The sequence below is a fragment of the Lathyrus oleraceus genome, chromosome 1 (assembly GCF_024323335.1).
Source record: "Lathyrus oleraceus cultivar Zhongwan6 chromosome 1, CAAS_Psat_ZW6_1.0, whole genome shotgun sequence".
Taxonomy (NCBI): domain Eukaryota; kingdom Viridiplantae; phylum Streptophyta; class Magnoliopsida; order Fabales; family Fabaceae; genus Lathyrus; species Lathyrus oleraceus.
In genome coordinates, this window is record NC_066579.1 from 65,577,417 (window position 1) to 65,601,280 (window position 23,864).

General features: G+C 36.3%; 1 protein-coding gene across 1 annotated transcript; it reads left to right on the forward strand.

Annotated features, from left to right (window-relative positions):
* The first annotated feature begins 1,517 nt into the window (after nt 1-1,517).
* On the forward strand, nt 1,518-3,170 carry LOC127115425 (origin of replication complex subunit 6). Its single transcript, XM_051046978.1, has one exon. The coding sequence runs from the start codon at nt 1,939-1,941 to the stop codon at nt 2,695-2,697; it is 759 nt and encodes a 252-aa protein (XP_050902935.1). The 5' UTR covers nt 1,518-1,938; the 3' UTR covers nt 2,698-3,170.
* The last annotated feature ends 20,694 nt before the right edge of the window (nt 3,171-23,864 follow it).

Consider the following 23,864-nt stretch of genomic DNA (forward strand, 5'->3'; position numbering starts at 1 on the left):
TCGTAATCGAGCTTTATTATGAAGTGAGATAACATTAAAGCATTAAGACTATTATGTATATAGACTGATGATCACATCTCATGGATCATTGATAAGGAGTTATCAAGTCTTAAACATAGGTATGAATATTAAGAGTAATATTTATACTAGATTGACCCGCTATGAGAATACTATATAGAATGTTATACAAAGTGTCATAAGTTATTCTCATGGTGATAATGGTGTATACCACCCTTCGACCTGAAACCACTATGGACCCTAGATGTAGAGTCGGGTGCCTTATTGTTGATCAAACGTTGTTCGTAACTGGATGACCATAAAGAAAGTTAATGGGTACTCCACGAAGCATGATGAGGGACATGAGTGACCTAGATAGAATTTGCCCATCCTACGTAACAGGATAAATGTCTATGGGCTAAATATTAAACTGGACAAGGATGACACAGTCTATGCCTTGTGTTCAATATAGACATAAGGGCAAAAGGGTAATTGTACACATAAGTATTATCATAAAAGGATTTGTCAAATCACATGACATTTTCTTGTCTTGGGTAGCAGTGATGTGTTGTTAGATACCACTCACTGTTTATTATGTTAAATATGTGATTTAATATAATTGTCAATGTCGCGAAAACCTACAGGGTCTCACACAAAAGGACGGATTGATAAGAGATATAGGAACTAAGGAACATCGTAAGGCATGTGTCACACCCCAATTTTGATACTGAACCGCTGATTCAATACATTCATCATAGTTATTGCATGTCTACATAGCATACCATGCATTCCATACCGCATAGTGCCTAAAATATCAGTCGAAATAATTTTTTCGGATCTACAGACAAACCGGTTGAATTAATCAACGGATGTGCGTCAAATCAGTGAACGAAAAATTTTAAAATCAAGCTTCTAGACATCAATTTTATTAATCTATGTTTTGCATAGTTTAATCTGGTATGCTCGATTTATTTTTCAGCTAATTTTTCGGCCACTTTTTGATCAGCTCAAGCCTGTTTAACCGGTCAAAATTTATTTCAAAATTAAAAGAAACGCTGTATTTTTCCAATAAGTTTATTTTGCACTGATCATTTTGGTGCACTCATTTTAATTTTTCAGGCATTTTCACGCTCAAATTTTATTCATTCTTTAGTCAATTTATTTCACTTTTTATCAAAATGTTTAGAAAAATAAATAGGGTTAATCCTCTTGTTGTTTTAATTTAATTTGTTTTAATTTATTTAATTTTATTTGCATTTAATTGTTCTAAACTCTTTCTAAATCACAAATCGTCTTAAGGGCATTTGTGCCATTATAAAAGTTTGAAAACCCCAGTAATATAATATGTGTACTATGTGAAGGAGGAGACACACAAAAACATTACATGCGACATCTTGCTTTTGGGAGATAGAGGAAAACAGTCCACAAAATTGGAAATCCATGTGACACAAGAATGGAAAAGGGACCTTATTTTTAGAAAAGAAAAAAAGTATTGGTAACCTGTTTTCAAAATAAGATTCAGTACTGATTTTTAAGAAGTGGACTTTTTCTTAATAAAGTGGGAGGAGGATGATTTTTTTGGGGGGATTCTTTTAACCTCTCAACTCACGAAATAAAAAAAAACAGAAAGATAAGGAAAAAGGGAGTTGAGAGGATCGTTCCTCTTCTCTTCTCATCATCTCACCGTCACCACCTAACCACCACCCGCTCGCCTCATGAAACAACAACACCAACACACTCACTTTTCTACCGGTGTTTTCTGCAATGACAACAACTCCAACACACTCACTCAAAAACATAATCCTCCATGTAACTCCTTTTGACAGAACCAAATAGACCCACAAAATCACCACCATATTCCCACCCTGAAAACAACACTTCCATAATCTTCCATTTCTCAATCATCATTCCCCTGTTCAGTTTCAGAAAACCCTAAAAAAAATGGATATCTCAGAAATTGCAAAAAAACTCGGATTCTCCGATTCAAAAATCCTCATCCGTAAAGCCGCCGAACTCCGTCGTCTCTGTGATGTCCAATTTGATTTCTCCATCATCGGCGTCGGTGAGGTTGCCAAAGCTATCATCTGCATGGATATCGCGGCGACGAGGCTTGGTGTTCTTTTTTATCGATCATCTGCTGTGAAACTCAGTGGAATGTCTGAGAGAGCTTATATCAAATCTTACAATTCACTTCACAACGGCATCGGCGTCAAGTTGAAGCTAGATGTGAGAGAATTGTCTATTCGATTTGGGTGTGTGAGGATTATACCATATGTTCGCGATGGTCTCAAGCTTTATAAGGATAGGTTTCTTGCTTCGTTGCCGACTGCTCGCCGTGCTAGTGCTGATTTTACTCGTCCGGTGTTCATGGCTGTTGCTTTTTATTTAAGTGCAAAGAGACAAAAGCTTAAAGTTGATAAGATTAAGCTAATTGAACTTTGTGGTACTTCTGAATCTGAATTTTCTAGTGTTTCCACTTCTATGAAAGACTTGTGCCATGATGTTTTTGGGATAGCTAAAGAAAAGAAAGACCCTAAAGAAGCTCAAACCAATAGAGATCTGTTTGATGTCTTGCCTAGCAAAAGAAAAGCTGAGGATGGTGGTTATTTGTCTGATGATGAAGAGAGGAAAAAACATAGGAAAAGCACTCAACACTGTGATGGTGAGGCACCACGAAGCACTCTCGTGCCGTCCACGTGAGGCTGACATGTACTTCGTGTCACCATTGGAGTATCAATTCAGCTGTAGTGGCAGTCCACCTCGTCTCTCTCGCGGTGCCAGCAGCAGGAGGAAGCTCTTATCTCCGGCAAAGGAGGATAGTCGCCGGAGTATGAAGGTGTGTGGGGAAACCGGCATTGAAAGGAGGCGCGTGAAGGTGACGACGGTGTCGAGGGAGACGGAAAAGGAGAAAGAGCATGAGAGGAGGGTAAGATCGAGGAAGAGTGAAAGAGATGAGAGTGCGGAAGAGCTTGAGAAAGTTTAAACTGAGTCATTTTTCTTACTACTAAAAAGGGTAACCGTTGAGAGTGAGTGTTCTGTCCCTGCGTTTTTACACATTCTTCATAAACCCATTATGTTTTTTTGGTTTTGTTTTTTATGGCCATGCCATGTGACCCTTTGTGATAGAGTGGTTTTAAATTTCAAAATAAATGATGGAAGGGGTGTACCGCCCCACCCCGTGTTTCAGCTCCTTTTCTTTTATATTATTCATTTATTTATTTAATTTAGATTATATTTGCTTTGTTTTTATGGATCTTTATGTGATTGGGCTTTAAGCCCATATTTTTCCTTTGGACACTCCGTTTTTCATGAATAAGCTCTCATCATTTATTTTTTTAGTTAATTAATTAATTAGAAGTTTATTTGATAAAGATGTTTAAATTTCATTTAATTAGTAAATTATTTGATGTTTGGTTTGATCGATTTTCATGTGTTTGGTATTTTAATTAGGTATTATCTATATCCATGTTCATTTCATATACATAAGTATTCCCATTTTAGTTTCTCTAGTATTGCATTCGGTCTTACTAACAATCTCCATTTAAAACCCTTTTCACTATATTTTCAAAAATTAATCCACATCATTTCTAAACTAGTTTCAATCATTTTCAAATAAATAGTTCCAAATTTTCGTACATTGATCATATCAATATAATTTCAAACCATTTTTTATTAAAATTGGAAGAAAAAGATTATCCTGGATGGAATATCCAGTTATAATCCCGAATGTTAGGCTCAAGCTGTAAGAGCTTGCAAGCCATAAATATTCGTCTTCCCTCCAAAACATTCATAAATATTTGAACCATTTTCTTAACAAGTTGGGAGAAACAGACTACTTGGGTGGAATATCCAGACGTAGTCCCGAGTATTAGACCCAAGCTGTAAGAGCTTGCAAGTCACAAGTACTCATCTTTCAAACTCCAAAATACTTAACTCCTATCATAACCTCTTTCAATAAAGATGGAAATGGAACATGGTGTATACCGTGCACTCCTGAGATTAAGATTCGAGGTGGATGTCTCGCCTATCTTGACTCTCGCCGTCATTGTCAATACGGTTTCTTCAAACCCCTTTCTCAATCAAACTTCAAAGCACTTAATCCTTATCAAACACTTTTGCAAATAAGATGGAAATGGAATGTGGTGGATACCGTGCACTCCTGAGACTAGGATTCGAGATGGATATCTCGCTCATCCATGTTCTCGCCATTACTGAAAAATACATCCAACCAATCAAACTCTTTCTCGCCGCCGTGCGATTAATCAGAAAACCCTTTTCATAAACGAAAGATATCTTGTCTTAAGGTGATGCAAAGCAATGTTTCGGCCACGATTGTTGAGTTGAGATAAGTGACGTTTTTCCGAATGTTGATTTGTAAATCCATTCGATGTGTGGTATACATCCGCTCCTCATCTGTTTTGGGTAAAACAATGTTTTCGTCGATTAATTCAATATAGCTTTCGCTAAAATCGACCAACGAACAAACATTTTTCTACCCAGAACTACGTAAGCCTTGATTTCTCTGTTGAGATACGTAGGAGTAGGATTTGTAAATTTTGTCAGGCCCACTAATAAAAAACTTAGGTTTAGTCCTTCGTCAAAAATCCAAAAATATTCTCCTCTCTTCTATTATTTCTTTCCTACCTAATAACTTGAAAAGCCTAACATTTCAAACCAACACTAACGCACACAACTAACCTAATGGTTCCCGTTGAGTACAACGGACGTGAGGGGTGTTAATACCTTCCCCTTGCGTAATCGACTCCCGAACCCTGATATTGGTTGCGACGACCATAATCATTGTCGTTCTTTCTTGGGTTTTATCGATATTTCCCCTTTCCTTTTTAGGAATAAATAAAGTTCGGTGGCGACTCTGTTCAGTCCATCATTGCGAGCGTGCGATCGCGCTTCACTTAGGTCGTATTCTCACTTTTCCCGAGGTACGGCAGTATGGTGCACTTAAGTGAATTGTAGAACATTGTAAGGTACGGTGTACTTAAGTAGAATACGAAATATGGTAAGGTACCACGCGCTTAAGTGATTTTGGCATATTATAAGATATGTGTCACATACACTTAAATGGGCTTTTTAGCTTGCAGCCCGCACAAGTGGTTCTATAAATAGAACCCTTGTGCAGAAGCATTTGTGAATTTGCAATTTCGTTTCTCTCTCTCTCTCTCTCTCTCTCTCTCTCTCTCTCTCTCTCTCTCTCTCTCTCTCTCTCTCTCTCTCTCTCACTCAAAGCCTTCATTCATAGCAGCTAACATTGAGATTGAAGGAATCCATTCGTGTGGACTAAGTAGAGGCGTTGTCATCGTCAACGTTCGTGATTGCTCCGTAGATCTGTATGCCACAAGAGGTAACGATTCTACCACTGATCATGCCCATTCGTGAGGATCACTAAAGGAGAAATTTTTAAATTCCGCTGCATTTTGGATCGCTCTTCTCCTTTAGTGGTATCAGAGCCACTTACGAAACCATGCATCTGATAGCTGTTTATTTTCTGTATTTTCTGTATTAATACGATTAAAAGACAAAATGAATCAAAGAATAAATGAGTAATTAAATTTGGCATCATGTGTGTACGATTTGGATGATTGATGTTAACTATGCTTCGGAATCCGATGTTAGTATGGTGATGTAGCGACAAATCGATCGTCCATAGGTTACACAATTGAGATCGATCAAATTATATATATGATATAAGTAATCCTGATGCAAAATATGGTATATATGATATACTGTTTCTGTTTCGTTCATTCAAACACTTAATGGTTATTTTCCTTTGAGCGATCAATGGTAATTTGCTTCTTGATCCGACATTAGTATGGTGAAGCAATGACGTGTTGATCAATCACACTGAATTAACAATCGAGGTGTGTTTGACGGTCTGAAATTGGTGCATTAGGGTTAATGACGACACAAGGGTTGTGCTATCAAAGAGTTATGTGATTAGGGTTGTGACTGTGCAAGAGTTGTGCTTTAAAGTATCAAGAGTTATGCGATTAGGGTTGTAAATGCGCAAGAGTTGTGCTTTAAAGTATCAAGTGTTGAAGCGGAACCATCATTCGCTGACCGGGCAGCGGAACCCCTGGCTAACTCTGTGTAGTGTGATCGGTCGCCGAAATTTAATTTGGTTTTAATTAATTAACAGAATTTAAATTAATAATAATAACGTGTTTATTATTATTGTCTTGTGGTGATCGGTTATGGCCTTAGTTTTCCTTTATTTTGTTTTGGGATTTTAAAATACGACCTGCGTGTCGTGTCTCTCTTTTAATCTCTTAATGTAAATTCTTTTCTCATCTCACTCCCTCATATGTAAAACGAGTTTCTTTTATGTAATGTAATGTATGAAGAAAGAGAATAATACAATACCAAATGAGGACAACCTTGAAGATCTTGCTTGGAGAAGCTTAGATCGTTATTAGGTTAGCTTAGGTTCTTTCATTGGCTTGGGAGAACAATTGCGCTAGGGGCCATAACTGTTTCATTATGTATGTTGATGCATGTGAATGTATGTTGATGCATGTGAGAGACGATTTATATGATAAATAAGCCGGTGAGATCAGAATAATTACAAATTCCCTAAAATTAAATACTAAGTGTATGTTTTCCAAGTTTTACCACTCATCAAGACTAGTATCGGATAATGTAGGTTTCGCCTACGCGAGGTGCATGTTCTATATTAGTAAGGTGCGATGAGATAATTGTAATATTCAATTGCTAAACAATGGGTCAAACTTAACTAAACAAATTATAATAAGATTATATATGTTTAGAAGCAAGAGTTGGAAATGATCCATGTGATGGATTGGAATAAGGAGATATTCACCCAACTAAAATATTCGAGAGTTGTATTAGATACAATTGGAAGGAGTTTCTACCTAAATAACCTAGTTTTGTGTAATCCGCCTACGCGGACTTAAAACAAAGTGAAATGTGGATCTCGACCCACTAGAAAATCTTCCAACGGGATTTTCCGAATCAAATGGTGAGGGTCATTTGTTTTGACTAAAATAGTGGGAGCATATTTAATTAAAGGCCTAATTAAATATATTATTGATACTTATATTTTCATTATTTTCATGTAGATTACCATGACAACAAACACCTCTAACAACATTTTGCGATCAATCCTTGACAAGGAAAAATTATCTGGGACAAATTTTCTGGATTGACACTGAAATCTAAGGATTGTCCTCAAACATGATAGAAAGTTGTATGCCTTGGAGAAACCTTTTCCTGAAGAGGAACCTCCTAGTTCTGCACCTAAGGCAGAAAGATATGCTTACAAGAAGTATGTCGATGATGTCAATGAAACTGCTTGCCTCATGCTAGCTACCATGAACTCAGAGTTGCAAAAGAAACATGAGAATATGGCAGCGTTCGATATAACCGAACACCTGAAGATGCTCTATCAAGAGCAAGCAAGGCATGAAAGATTTGAAGTTTGAAAAACCATTTTCAAGGCAAGTTAGCTGAGGGAGCCCCTGTAGGTCCCCATGTGCTCAAGATGATTGGGTATATGGAGAACCTTGAGAGATTGGGTTTTCCCCTCGAAAAGGAACTTGCGACTGATTTGATCTTACAATCGTTGCCAGATAGATTCAGTCAATTTGTCCTTAATTTCAATATGAATGATATGGACAAATCTCTTCCTAAACTGCTAGCCATGTTAAGAACTGCTAAGCAGAATTTGAAGTCAAAAGGGAAGTCTATTCTGATGATCAAAAATGGAAAGAGACAGAACAAAAGACCCACCAAGCAGGGTGATAAAGGGAAAGGCAAGGAAGTTGCCAAACCCAAACCCACTATTGCTGCTTTGAATCCTAGTTGAGGCATAGCAAAGGAAGGCACCTGCTTCCATTGCGGTAAGACAGGACACTAGAAGAGAAACTGCCCAAAGTACCTGGAAGATAAGAAGAATGGAGTAGAGACTTCAACTTCAGGTATTTTTATTATTGAAATTAATTTATCTACTTCTGCATCATGGGTATTAGATACTGGATGTGGTTCTCACATTTTTGTACCAATGTGTAGGGGCTAAAAAGGAGTAGAGATTTGGTAAAAGGTGAAGTTGACCTACGAGTTGGCAATGGAGCAAAGGTTGCTGCTTTAGACATAGGAACTTATGTATTGACTTTACCTATTGGTTTAATAATTCAGTTAGAGAACTGTTATTATGTACCTGCAATTAGCAGGAATATTATTTCCGTTTCTTGTTTGGACAAGTTTGGTTTCTCATTTATAATAAAGAACAATTGTTGCTCAATTTATTTGAATGATATATTATATGCTACTGGACAAATGAACAATGGACTATATGCCGTTGATCTTGAAATGCCTATTTATAACATTAATACTAAAAGGATGAAACCTAATGAGTTAAATCCAACTTACCTTTGGCATTGTCGATTAGGCCACATAAATGAGAAACGCATTTCCAAAATCCATAAAGATGGACTCTTGGCCTCTTTTGATTATGAATCATATGAGACATGCAGATCTTGTTTAATTGGAAAGATGACAAAGTCTCCATTCACAGGAAAAGGTGAAAGAGCTAATGATCTTTTGGCCCTCATACATACTGATGTATATAGACCACTAAACGTACCAGCCAGAGGAGGTTTTCAGTACTTCATCACATTTACTGATGATTTCAGTAGATATGGTTATGTGTATTTAATGAAACACAAATCGGAGTCCTTTGAAAAATTCAAGGAATTCAAGAATGAAGTACAAAAACAACTAGGTAAGAATATTAAAACTCTTCGATCAGATCGAGGTGGTGAGTATTTAAGCCTAGAGTTTGATGGCCATCTGAAAGAGTGTGGGATCCTATCCCAACTTACTCCTCCTGGAACACCTCAATGAACGGTGTATCTGAGAGAAGAAATCGAACCTTGTTAGATATGGTATGATCCATGATGAGTCACGCCGATCTTCCAAACTCCTTTTGGGGACATGCATTATTGACAACAGCTTACACACTTAACTGTGTTCCATCCAAAAAGGTTGAGAAGACACCATATGAGATATGGAGTGGTAAGAAACCACATATGTCCTACATGAAGATTTGGGGTTGCAAAGTTTATGTGAAACGAAAAATTTCAACTAAGCTTGATCCCGAATCTGACAAATGCTTATTTGTGGGGTATCCTAAAGAAACAAGAGGGTAGTACTTCTACAATCCTTCTGAGGGAAAAGTGTTTGCGCTCGAACTGGAGTTTTCCTAGAAAAGGATTTTATTTCCAAAGGAATCAGTGGGAGGAAAGTAGAGCTTGAAGAAATTCAAGAATCACAGAGCATTGATACACCTAGGGAGGAATTAGAGCAGGAAACACAAGTAGTTGTGGAAGAGCAACCTGCTCAAGTAGAACAAGACCAACGTAGGTCAAGTAAGATACGTCACCTACCTGAGAGATATGGATATCTCATAACTGATCAAGGTGATGTATTACTCATGGACCAAGATGAGCCTGTGACCTACCAAGAGGCCATAACTGGTCCCGAGTTTGAGAAGTGGCTAGAAGCCATGAAATCTGAAATGGATTCCATGTACACAAACCAAGTGGACCTTGGTAGAGCCTCCTGTAGGAGTTAACCCTATAGGATGCAAGTGGATCTTCAAAAAGAAGACTGACATGGATGGTAAGGTACATACCTATAAGACAAGACTGGTTGCAAAAGGATATAATTAAATTCATGGGGTTGACTATGATGAAACCTTTTCAACAATTGCAATGCTTAAATCTGTTCAGATTTTACTTGCTATCGCTGCATATCATGATTATGAAATATGGAAGATAGATGTCAAAATTGCTTTCCTTAATGGGAATCCTCTTGAGGATGTGTACATGACACAGCCTGAAGGATTTGACATACCAGAAGAAGTCCAAAAGATATGTAAATTACAAAGGTCAATCTATGGATTGAAGCAAGCTTCTAGAAGCTGGAATCTTCGTTTTGATGAAACAATAAAACAATTTGGATTCATCAAGAACAAAGATGAGCCTTGTGTCTACAAGAAGGTTAGTGTGAGCATGACCATTTTCCTGGTATTATATGTAGATGACATATTAATCATTGGAAACGATGTCCCTACCCTACATTAAGTAAAGTCTTGGTTAGGGAAATGCTTTTCTATAAAGGACCTGGGTGAAGCAACCTATATATTAGGAATCAGGATCTATAGAGATAGATCACAACAACTGCTTGGCCTAAGTCAGAGTACATATATAGAGAAAGTGCTGAGACGCTTTAATATGCATGATTCCAAGAAAGGATTCATACCTATGCAACATGGCTTGTGTCTATCAAAAACACAATCCCCTTCAACTAAGGAAGAGAGGGATCGCATGAATAAGATTCCATATGCATCTGTAATAGAATCTATCATGTATGCAATGTTATGTACTCGATCATATGTCTCGTATGCTTTAAGTACAACGAGTAGGTACCAATCTGATCTTGGTGATGCTCATTGGGTAGCTGTCAAGAATATCCTTAAGTATTTGAGAAGGACTAAGGACTCATTCTTGATATATGGAGGTCAGGAAGAGCTTGCTGTAATTGGATACACCGATGCTAGCTTCCAGACAGATAAGGATGACTTTAGATCGCAATCTTGTTATGTGTTTTGCTTAAATGGTGGCGCTGTGATCTGGAAAAGTTCAAAGCAAGATACAGTTGTTGATTCTACAACCGAGGTCGAGTATATTGCTGCCTCAAGTGCAGCAAAGGAAGTTGTGGATCAAAAAGTTCATTAGTGAACTTGGCATAGTTCCTAAAATTGTGGATTCCATTGGTCTCTATTGTGATAACAATGGTGCTATCGCACAAGCTAAGGAGCCTAGATCTCACCAACGAGCCAAACACATACTTAGGCGTTATCACCTCATTCGAGAGATAATAGATAGAGGAGATGTGAAAATATGCAGAGTACATACACTTGACAATATTGCTGAACCACTGACAAAGCCTTTTGTGCAGTATAAGCATGGTGGCCATACTAGATCTATGGGCATTAGGGGTATGCCTGATTGGCTCTAGTGCTAGTGGGAGATTGTTGGTGTAAGCCCTAGAGGCCAATACTTTTCGTACTTGTATCAAATTATTTATTAATAATAAAAGGCTTTTTCTTTATTATGTTTGTTTAATAAAGTCCCTAGAATAGCTAGTTCGCTTAATGTATCAAGTGTGACTTAATCATGAGATCACATTAAACATAAGGACACTATTCTTAAAGTATCCATAGTCGAGCTTTATTGTGAAGTGGAATAACATTAAAGCATTAAGGCTATTATGTATATAGACTGATGATCATATTTCATGGGTCATGGATAAGGAGTTATCAAGTCTTAAACATAAGTATGAATGTTAAGAGTAATATTTATATTGGATTAACCCGCTATGAGAATACTATATAGAATGTTATGCAAAGTGTCATAAGATATTCTCATGGTGATAATGGTGTATACCACCCTTCGACCTGAAACCACTATGGACCCTAGATGTAGAGTCAAGTGCCTTATTGTTGATCAAACGTTATCCGTAACTGGATGACCATAAAGACAGTTGATGGGTACTCCATGAAGCAAGATGAGGGACATGAGTGACCTAGATGGAATTTGCCCATCCTGCGTAACAAGATAAATGTCTATGGGCCCAATATTGAACTGGACAAGGATGACACGGTTTATGCCTTGTGTTCAATATAGACATAAGGGAAAAAGGGTAATTATACACATAAGTATAATCACAAAAGGATTTGTCAGATCACATGACATTTTCGTATCTTGGGTAGCAGTGATGTGTTGCTAGATACCACTCACTATTTATTATGTTAAATATGTGATTTAATATAATTGTCAATGCCGCGAAAACCTACACGGTCACACACAAAAGGACGAATTGATGAGAGATGGAGTAACTAAGGAACACCGTAAGGTACGGTGCACTTAAGTGAATTGTAGAACATCGTAAGGTATGATGTACTTAAGTAGAATATGAAATATGGTAAGGTACCACGCGCTTAAGTGATTTTGGCATATTATAAGATATGGGCCATATACACTTAAGTGGGCTTTTTAGCTTGCAACGCACACAAGTGGTTCTATAATTAGAACCCTTGTGCAAAAACACTTGTGAAGTTGCAATTTCATTTCTCTCCCTCTCTCTCTCTCTCTCTCTCTCACTCAAAGTCTTCATTCGTAACAACATGGTGGGTGACCCAAAATTCCAAACTCGTGAGTCATCCTCAGGGAGTCAAGTATTTCTTTAGTTGTTTCCCTGTTGGTGATATTTTCATATTCATTGTAGGAAATGGAATTCAGTAGTATTATTTTGGCTTTGTGATGGTTTTTGAAGTCACGCTTCTGATCATCTATCATTTTGCTTCTGGAAATGGCAACGCCAGCGTCAGACACAGGAGGTGTGTAGTCGTTTGTGACTATGTCCCATAGATCGGCATCATATCCCAGAAAGAAACTTTCAATTCTATCTTTCCAATAATCAAGTTTTTCTCCATCAAAGATTGGAGGTTTAACATTGTAACTATCTCTTTCATTGGTGATGGCCATAGTGTTTTTATCACGCTGGATCTCTCCACACTGTTAAGTGTTTGGTTAGAAAATCAATAACAGAGTCAAAGCTCTGATACCAATTGAAGGTAGAGAAAAACAAGAAAGGGGGGTTTGAATTTTTTTGGAAGATAAAAACTTTTTATGAACTTAGACACACGCAGAATAAAGGGAATTCAACACATAATTTTATACTCGTTCGCTTGAAAATCAAAGCTACTCCAGTCCACCCGGTCAAGGTGATTTTGCCTTCAAAAAGGACTTAATCCACTAATCTTGAAAGATTACACAAACAACTGTCTAAGAGAAATAATCCCTTAACCTTCTCAAGTATTCAGACTACACAGAGTCACTTGAGGAATTATCTTAGTAGTGATATGATTTGTAATGAACAGTGCTTCTAACAATAAGCAAAATGACAAAATATAATAACAAGAATTTTTTACGTAAGAGCAACAGCTCGTGAGAGAGTGAGAGAGTGAAAGAAGGTAATTGAGAAATTGTATTCTTGTGTGTCTCAGGTGTTTCTCTTGTGAAGCGTTCCATCTCTTTTTATAGGAGGAAGAGGAGACCGTTGGGTGAGTTAATGACAGAATCTTGGTCATTGAAGAGTGATTAAGGTCATTACTCTCTTTGTTCTTTCCAAAACAGTGTTGGTCGCGTCATAACTTCCTTCTAGAAATAGTTTCTTTCTATAAGTGAACTTTCTTCAAGGTTACATTTTCCTGAGTCAGCGAATCTTGTAGTCAGAGTCTTTGTTTAGCACTATTCATCTTTAGAGGATACTTGTATCTTACTTTATCAGAGTTTCTCTTTATCTTGACTTCTTCAGATCATACGTCTTCAAAGTCTGGATTCATTCTTCTCTTTCAGAGTATCTAACTTCTTTCGTTTTGCTATTGCTTGTGTTTGATCAGTGTCAGAATCTTTTGGACACGTATCTTCTGAGTAACATCTAGTGCTGGATTTTGTATCTGATGATTTATCTATTTGATTGTTTGATCAGAGTTCTGCACACTTAGAAAATTTTTGTTAGGGTACCATTTATGTTTCATCCTTTGTTATCATCAAAATCTTAAAGATATATTATAGAACCAACTTTGTTCTTACATACTTTGATGATTTTTCTGCTTCCACAGACCTATATGTGAATTCATCAAAATTTCATGTCTATTTTGGCAATGTTGAGGAGAGTATCAAGCTGCAAATTATGGATCATAGGAAATATCAAGAAGGGAAGCTTCCTTTTAGATATTTGGGCATCCCTCTCACTAGTAAAAATCTTTTTGTGTATCACTATCTTGTGTTGATGGAAAGAATTGTTGAGAGGGTTAAACAATAGAGTGCTCGCCTTCTAATCTTTGCAAGGAGACTTCAGCTGATAAGAAGTATCATTTTTGCTATGGTTAACTTCTGGAAGCAGTGCATCCCTCTTCCGAAACATGTCGCTAAAAATTTGATGCTATCTGCAGATCAATCCTCTAGTCTGGTAGTGAGGTTATCTCGAGGAAGTCCATTGTTTCATGGAGTAGAGTGTGTTCTCCAAAGAAACAAAGTGGTCTTAACCTCATTTCCCTTGAAGAGTGGAATCAAGCTAACTTGTTAAAGCTCCTTTGGAACCTTATAGGTAATGCAGACAACTTGCGGATAAAACGGATTAACGGTTACTATATCAATAGAGATACTATTATGATTGTTCCAATCAGAAGAAATTCCTTTTGGATTCTCAAATCTATTCTGAAGCAACGCCGGAAAGTTCATCAATCTCAAGTATATAACAACATGGTGGGTGGTCCAAAATTCCAAACTCGTCAAATATATTTTTGTATTAAACCTCAAGATCAAGAAGTTAGTTGGTGGAAGATAATTCATGATAATGTTGCAAGACCAATGGCTATATTCACACTATGGTTGGCGTGAAATGAAAGACAAGCGACGAAAGATAAAATGCTTATATTTGGTTTCACTAATTCTGAGAAATGTTGTTTCTATAACAATAAAAAAAACTCTGCTTCATCTATTTTTTTTCTTATGCAGCAAATGGGAATATTTGGGATGATGTTTTGAAGTGGATGCAATTCAACCACAATCCCAGAGGCTGGCGCAAGGAGCTGAAGTGGTTTATCGAGAACTGCAAGGAAAAAGGTAGCGAAATGAAAGTCTTGAAGGTGGCATTTGCTGAAACCACTTATGAGTGATAGAATTATCGAAATGTTGGTTGTTTTTGGAACAAGGTTGATATTACTAACATAAGGCCAAACATTATTGATATATTGTTTATGGTTACTAGGACATGCCTAACCTTAGAGGCCACATAGGGAAACTCTTGTTACCTTAATGGTTGGTGTTGTTCTAGGTTTCTAGCTGGCTGGATCCCGTGGGATCGCCTTGTTCTGTATTGGTTTTTTGGATTATCAATAAAAGTTTTTGTTCTAAAATAAAATAAAATAAAAAATAATAATAATAATAATAATAATAATAATAATAATAATAATAATAATGATAATAATAATAAAATAAATAAATAAATAATAATAATAATAAAATACCTTTTTCAAAATTCACACACAACCATCTAATCTAAAAAAAGTATTTTTTTTCCTTCAAATCATTAGAGGTTTTACCAAACAAAATATATGATACTAATATTCAAATCAAAAGTTTTGTTTTTAAAACTATGATAAAAAAATTATTTTAAATATTGTTGTCACGGTAGACGACATCGATGGGCGGTTAATGCCACTACGACAACGAGGTTGGCGGTCGGAGGACGGTAACCTGTGTCCAATTGATGACATCAACGGAGTTCCAACGAGGTCATAATTATTGGTCAATGGAGAATTATAGTAGTTAGACAGTGGCAAGCAACAATGACGGCCTGGGGGAATGTCGAGTCTAAGGCTGTACTGGTTTGGTTTATATATCAGTTCGATAATTGGTTGTATTTTGGACCCGTTTTGGATATTTGGCCCATTAGGGTTTTAAGATATATGAATATGTATCTATATTAATTTTTAAGATAAGATAAGAAGACATATTAAAAAGTTGATAATCCTAGTTAAAGAGGTAATGGTATAAATTCATTAGAGTTCTTGAAGTTCGGAAGACCTTTAAAAGTATCTAATAGGATTGGAAAACACTTTAAAATACTTAGGATTATGTGATTTATATAGAGAGAATTGGAGAGATTGAGAAACACTTATGTAGAAAATATGGTTTGTTCTTCTGAATTTAAGAGACTACTTTCTTGTAATTCATTTGTAATCTCTTATAACAACTTTTTAAAGTATAGCGAATCACAGAACAATTATTTCTCCAAAAAAATATCAGTCTGATTAAACTTGGCAAACAAATTCTTTGTGTACTTATATTTTATATTCCTCTTACTTGTGAATTTGCTTACTCTATTTAACAAATAATTTTGTTTCTTGAGGCTATTTGGTTGATTGTCATTGTTCTTTGTCCTACTCATCGTAGTTTTTCAACAAAATTAATATTATTGATATTTTTTTAATGGAAATGTCTTCATATGGTTGACCCTTTCAATTTAATAACAATATACTGTAGTTCAACATGCCCCCAAAAGAAGAGGATTAATTATGATCAAGATGAGAAGAATGAAATTGTTCAAACTAGATGAGTTTGGAGATTTGCATGGAGTCTAGGAAGCTCTACAAAGATACTATTATGAACTGTCCATGCAAATTCTACTTCAGCTAATGGTGCATAGTCTCCCTTTGTGATTACCTTTCACATTCTATTGAACCAAAGATGGTTGATTTTAATGATATAAAAATTTAAGAGAATAATTTTATAGGATAACGTTTGTTACATATGTAAAAAGCATTTAAATAGATTATATGTCATCTATCATTTGGGAAAAGTAAGGAAGATCTACAAAATAATCTTCAAGTCTAAAAATGAATTTGAAAGATATCATCTAATGAGGTGATCATTAATCATTTTGGTACTGCATTTATTGAAGCCTCCTATGGGCGCGTGTCATGATGAATTTGCTCTGGATCCTATTGATACATGCTATCAACACTATTATCTAGACATGAGAACTCAAGTAATCATCATTCCCATCTTGTCCAAAAATATGTATCATCTGTTTTGTAAATCATCAGTTAGGGAGAAAATTTCATTGCCACCAATAGAACACATTCATAGTCTCTATATTGAGAAGGAATTTCATGCTTAACAAGTGTATGTTCTGCATGACAGCAATTTCCAATATTTAGAGAGCAGCATTTTATCAGTTTAGCAATTTACTAATGGTAGCATTTTAGTAATTTACGAATGGTATACTCTTAATTAATATAAGAAACATATATTTATATGCATGTTTGACTCTAGAATGCAGTGAGTATAATCTGAATGAAACAACTTTCTTTTATTATTACCATTTGTAACAATAAAACTAAAGGATACATTAATGAGGAAACATTGGAGAATCAATCATCACCGTGTTAACGTAAAGAGAATGATAAAAGTAAATCTAGTGTAGTTAGTATGATCAAGTTATCTGCGAGTCCACGTTGAAAAGTGCAGTTTTGAGTTCTTCGATATTAATTTCAATAGGTTCTTTTTCAACATCTCCTTTGGATTCTTCCAAAAGATCAGCAATGACATGCATCTGTTTATTCTTTAGAAATAACTCCACTTGAGGGTATCTTTCAAAGATGTAATAAAATCAGTTCATGTCTTCATTTACCAACCAGGATGCGTATCAATTACAACCTCAATAGCACAGGTTCTGCTACACAAGTTTTCTTTTTCATTTTACACATTGTCTTCAACTATCAATGTTTAACTCAACATTTTGTACACTCTACCATGTTTAACTTTGTATTATGACCATCTAAGTCATGATGCTTTATGTTACAACACAGCCTGATGTTGTAATTTGTTGGTTATCGTGCATGGTCATTGCTTCTTTCAATTGTTCAAAAGAAATGAGAAGGGTATTATGAGTTCACTTTCTATAATGTCAAAGACATGAGAAGACTCATAGCTTAAATTTCAATTAGTTTAAGCCCAGGTTCTTTGATGCGTTTTGCTTGGTCCAAGGATTTTAATCCATCTTCACAGAACAATATCTCTGCTCAGGTTTGGGTCCATTTTTTGGGTTATCTCAGGAGTAATGGAGGCCTCAAATTCTTGTTGTCATTTCCAGTTGTGTAGGAACGCCCATTTGTATCGATGTTGCTTCATCTAAATCCAAGGTTGATAGAACTTTCAGTCAATTTGTTGGTGTTTTGATTAATATGGATTTAACTCAGCCGATCAACTATAATGTTCTGGTTAAGCGTGAAGGATTTGCGTTTTTCTCAGACATTGAATATGAATATATCCCTGAATTCTGCTCCCACTACAAGAGAATCGTCCATGATGTGTAAAACTGTAAGTTTCTAAGCAAAATCAACACTCAACCGATCCCAAAAACTAAAACAGCATATGTGCCAAAAACCTTCTTTGAAACCTCTGGAAGATACTTTGATGCCTATAGTTGATGATGTTGTTTAAAATACAATTAATAGTGAAATGAGGGAGGGAATTCCTCTTTTGGATGTCATCCCTGATGCTGACCAGAACTTTCATAATGTGGAGGCGAACCTCATTTAGCATAATCCTCTTAATTTTGTTTCACAGCCGTCTGTGGAGTCAGGATCTCAGATGATGTCCATTTTTGTGGATGCTGCCCAAGAAGAAAAAGGAAAAGAAGTTGTTAATATATATATATATCCTATCATATGTATTGATTATATTATTTATTCTTTGTATGTGGATAATGTAAGATACAAGCAGCACCAATCATTCTCTGCTTCTTTCAATTAGTTTTCATAACAACTTTCTGTTATTGTTTCTTCTTCTTCTTCTTGAATGAATCTTGATTCCATTACTTCATATGAGCATTACTGCATCTTATCTTACCACTGCATTGCTTCATATGGACATTGACATGGTATCAGAGCTTCACTAGCTCTGGTATCCATTGTTCTTCCTTTCCCCTCTCCAATCGACTGCATTTCTGTTCCTTTTTGCAGATTCTTACTATTTTTCCATCTCTGTTTTCATGGGTAACCAGAGCTTCACCGATTTTTCCACAAATTCGTCAAATCCGTATGACCTGCATCCGAATGAAAATCCTTCAATCATCCTCGTTTCACCTCTTATTGATGATAAAAATTACCATACTTGGGCGAGATCGATGCACATTGCGTTAATCTCCAAGAACAATGACAAGTTCGTTGACGGTACACTCACAAAATCTCCCGTTTCTGATCCCTTATAAGCCCCATGGATTCGGTGTAACACAATGGTTCTGGCATGGATTCATCGTTCTATTTCTGAATCTATTGCTAATTCTGTGTTGTGGATCGAAAGCGCAGCTGGCGTGTGGAAGAATTTGCAGCTCCGTTTTTCGCAAGGTGATATTTTCCGCATTTCAGATATTCAAGAAGATTTATATAAATTTTGTCAAGGTTCTCTTGATGTTTCGAACTATTTCACCCAATTGAAGGTAATGTGGGATGAACTCGAGAATTATCGTCCCGTACCAGCTTGCTCTTGCGCCATACCGTGTTCTTGTGGTGCCATTGACTCAATTCGAAAATACTGAGAGCAAGACTATGTTATCAGGTTTCTTAAAGGATTGAATGAAAAATTTACACATTCCAAATCTAAAATAATGATGATGCATCCCCTTCCCACCATTGACAAAGCCTTTTCATTGGTGATTCAACAAGAAAGAGAGATAAACTATGTAGGTTCATCCATGGTCATTCCTACTGCTTCAGCCAGCGAAGAAGTAATTGCATTTCAGCTTCACAACTCTTATTCAGGACATGCTAATGGCAAGAATGGTCAGACTTTCAGAGGCAAGCCACAAGGTGGAGCTCGAGGACACAACCGTGTATGCACTCATTGTGGGAGAACTAATCACACAGTTGAGACTTGTTTCCTCAAGCATAGCTATCCACCTGGCTTCAAAGGTAAAGGTAAAACTCAATCTTCCAATACTTCAAATCAGACTGTTGTTGCATCTGTTCATGCAGGGTTAGATGAATCTCAACCAAGTTTTGGTTTTACACAAGATCAATACAACAACATTTTGGCCTTAATCCAACAATCCCAACTCACACCTCAAGCCAATTCCATATCATCATCCCCATTTGGCCTAAATTCTCATGCTTACAATGATCATGGTAAGAACCCTAATCTATGGATATTTGATACTGGTGCCACAAACCATATTGCATATGACTTAGCCTCCTTTGAATCATATAAAGACATAATTCTTGTCCATGTTAGTTTACCAGATAGTTCTCAAATTGTTGCTTCTATGTCTGGTAGCATAGTTTTATATCCCACCCCCACTCTTCATAATATCCTCTACATTCCCACTTTCCATGTTAACTTACTCTCTATTGCTAAACTTGTCAATAGCAATGATTGTCATGTTAACTTCACTGCTAATTCTTGTACCATTCTGCAGAACCATTCCAAGGCAGTGATTGGTACAACTAACCTACAAAGATGATTATATGTGCTTGATGCTACTCCTCAATCACAAGCCCTTCATTCCAATGCTGATTCCTCTTGTAATCTTTGGCATATAAGATTATGCTACATCTCTAATGATGGTTTGAAATACATTTCCAAAGCTTTCCCTTTTATTCCTTATGTACACAATAATATTCCCTATGATTCTTGTCATTTTGGCAAACAAAAGAAACTTTCATTTCCTAACAGTACTACTGTTTCTTCTCTTCCTTTTGAAATACTACATGCTGACTTGTGGGGGCCATTTGCCATCACTTCTACATTGGGCCATAGATATTTTTTGACTTTGGTTGATGATTATACTAGGTATACATGGACTATATTCCTCAAAACCAAAGATAAAACAAAGAATAGTTTAATACAGTTTGTAGCATACATTGAGACTCAATTCAAAACTTCTTTGAAATGCCTTAGATCTGAAAATGGAAGTGAGTTTGTTTCCCTTAGTAATTTTCTCCTATCTAAAGGTATCATTCACCAAAAGTCCTGGGTTGAAACACCCCAACAGAATGGAGTAGTAGAGAGGAAACATCAACACATATTGAATGTACCTAGAACCCTTTTATTTCACTCTTCAATTCCATTAAACATGTGGAATTTTTGCATCCAACATGCCATACACCTCATAAATCGACTCCCTACTCCCCTACTGAAACTCAAAAGTCCTTATGAATTGCTACATAAACATCCTCCTATTCTCATCCACTTAAAAACCTTTGGATGTTTGAGCTATGCTACCTCATTACAAGCCCACAGAACTAAGTTTGCACATAGAGCTAGAAAAGTTGTTTTTCTTGGTTTCAAGGAAGGGACTAAGGGATATATTCTCTATGATCTACAACATCATAATATCTTTGTGTCTAGGCATGTAGTTTTTTTTATGAAACTTACTTTCCCTTTAAAACTCCTAACATATCTGCACCTGAACCTGAAAACCCCAATCTCATGTCCTGTCCCACCTATGATGATCCACCTATTCAACATGTTCCCTCTTCCACAACTCATGACATGTTTTCACCTCAATCTCATATTCATCCTGTTGTTGGTACACCTCAGCATTTGGCCATTAATGACCATTCTCACCTCAGTCCAACTTTACAACCTGTCATTAGTCCCACTTTACAACCTGTCATGAATGACTCTACACAAATGTCCAACTCTAGTCCTTTGTTAGATGCACATAGGTCTGCTACTCAAACTATTCCTATCAGAACCTCTTTAACACCTTTACCTTTACCTAATGGACAATCCCATGTTTCCCTTGTTGTACCCACCACTACACAACATCCTGCTACAATTGAACAATCACTTGTCCCTTTACCTGAACCAGAGCCAGCAAATAATGCAAAAAATTTACATAATCGAAATTCTACTAGAGTATCTCATCCTTCAAGTTATCTTGCAGATTACCATTGTTATAACACCATACATCATTCTTCTATCTCTCTTAACACCAAACCAAAGCCTTTCACTGTTGCATATCCTTTATCCTCTGTGTTGACCTATGGTCATTGTTCTCCCTCTTATAAACACTATTACCTTTCTATATCCTCTCATGTTGAACCAAAGACATTTAACCAAGCCAATAAACATGACTGTTGGAAGAAGGCAATGGATGCATAGTTGATTGCTTTTAAGGAAAATCATACTTGGCAGATTGTTGATCTACCTCATGGAAAAACACCCATAGGCTGGATATGGGTTTATAAAATCAAGCATAAGGCATATGGATCCATTGAAAGATTTAAAGCCAGGCTAGTGGCAAAGGGATATACACAAATGGAGGGTATTGACTACTTTGACACATTCTCTCCTGTAGCCAAAATTACTACAGTCAGAGTCCTTTTATCATTAGTTGTTGTTAAAGGTTGTCACTTAGAACAGCTAGATATGAACAATGCTTTCCTTCATGGTGATCTACATGAAGAGGTATATATGATTCTCCCTCCTGGCTTATCTGGTTATGGTGAATCTAAGGTGTGCAAACTGCAGAAGTCTTTATATGGCCTCAAACAGGTCAGCAGGAAATGGTACTCAAAACTATCCACCTTCCTTCTCTCACTTGGATACACACAATCCCAGGCTGACCATTCACTTTATGTTAAGAAGGTCAAACATGAACTCACTGCACTATGTTTATGTAGATGATGTGGTATTGGCAAGTAATTCTTTGTCTGAGATTCAACAGGTCAAACATCTCTTGAATCAAAAGTTTCGAATCAAAGAACTTGTTCGGCTACGTTTCTTCTTAAGATTTAAAATTTCTAGATCTCCTACTGGCATTTTTCTTAATCAAATAAAATATGCTCTTGAACTCTTGAAGGATGTTGGTCTCTTGGTAGCAAAACCCTTTGCAGTTCCCTTCAATCTAACCCTGAAACTGTCAGCTGATGAAGGAAATGTTTTAGAGGATCCTTCTCTATATAAAAGGTTAATTGGTAGGTTGATTTATCTCACCAACTCACGCCCTGGACATTGCATTTGCAGTACAACATATGAGTCAATATGTATCCAAGCCACGTGCTCCTCATTATCAGGCTGCCATTTAAATTCTCAGGTACCTCAAATTTGTCCCAGCTAAAGGTATTTTCTTTTCCTCCAACAGCAAATTACAGCTTTTTGGCTTTGCTGATTCTGACTGGGCTAGGTGCCCTGATACCAGGAAGTCATTCATTGGGTATTGTGTAATGTTAGGCTCCTCTTTACTATGCTGGAAATCCAAAAAGAAACACACAGTTTCTCGTTCTTCCACTGAGGCAGAGTATCGTGCGTTAGCTTCTATCACTTGTGAATTACAATGGTTGCATTTTCTGTTTCGAGATTTTCTAGTTCAATTTGAGCAACCTGCATCTGTGTTTTATGACAACAAGTCTGCAATTTACTTGGCGCATAATCCTACATTTCATGAACGTAGCAAACACATTGAATTGGACTGTCATGTGATACGGGAAAAGATCAATTCAAAACTTAATCATCTTCTCCCTATCTCTACATATAACCACTTGGCGGACATTTTTACTAAACCCCTTCATTCACCATCCTTGAAGAATAGTTTGGACAAGTTGGGAGTTTGTACCATCCACTTCCCAACTTGAGGGGGGATGTTAGCATATATATATATATATATATATATATATATATTATATATATAATATATATAATATATATATATATATATATATATATATATATATATATATATATATATATATATATATATATATATTATATATATATATATATATATATATATATATATAGCTTATCATATGTACTTATTATATTATTCATTCTTTGTATGTGGATAATGTAAGATACAAGCAGCACCAATCATTCTCTGCTTCTTCCAATCAGTTTTCATAACAACTTTCTGTTATTGCTTATTCTTGTTCTTGAATGAATCTTGATTCCATTACTTCATATGAGCATTACTACATCTTATCTTACCACTGCATTGCTTCATATGGACATTGACATAAGTTTTTATTGTGGATGTTGTTTTCCCTAACAACTCTTGGGCTAATCTGGAGGAGTAAGGTGAGGAGCCAATTCAGAATGGTGGTGTTTTCACTACAGCTATCTCCAAACTAAAAAAGAAGTAATCAACTAGGCAGAAGCAACAATATACTACTAGGTCCCAAGCAGGCCTCAAGCATCTCTCCTTATGAAGAGCCTCTATTATAATATTGGAGGTGTGGCTTAATGCTCCTTCTA

What these genes read in the sequence shown, in the direction of transcription:
- LOC127115425 (XM_051046978.1), top strand. Translation starts at nt 1,939, where the DNA reads ATGGATATCTCAGAAATTGCAAAAAAACTCGGATTCTCCGATTCAAAA.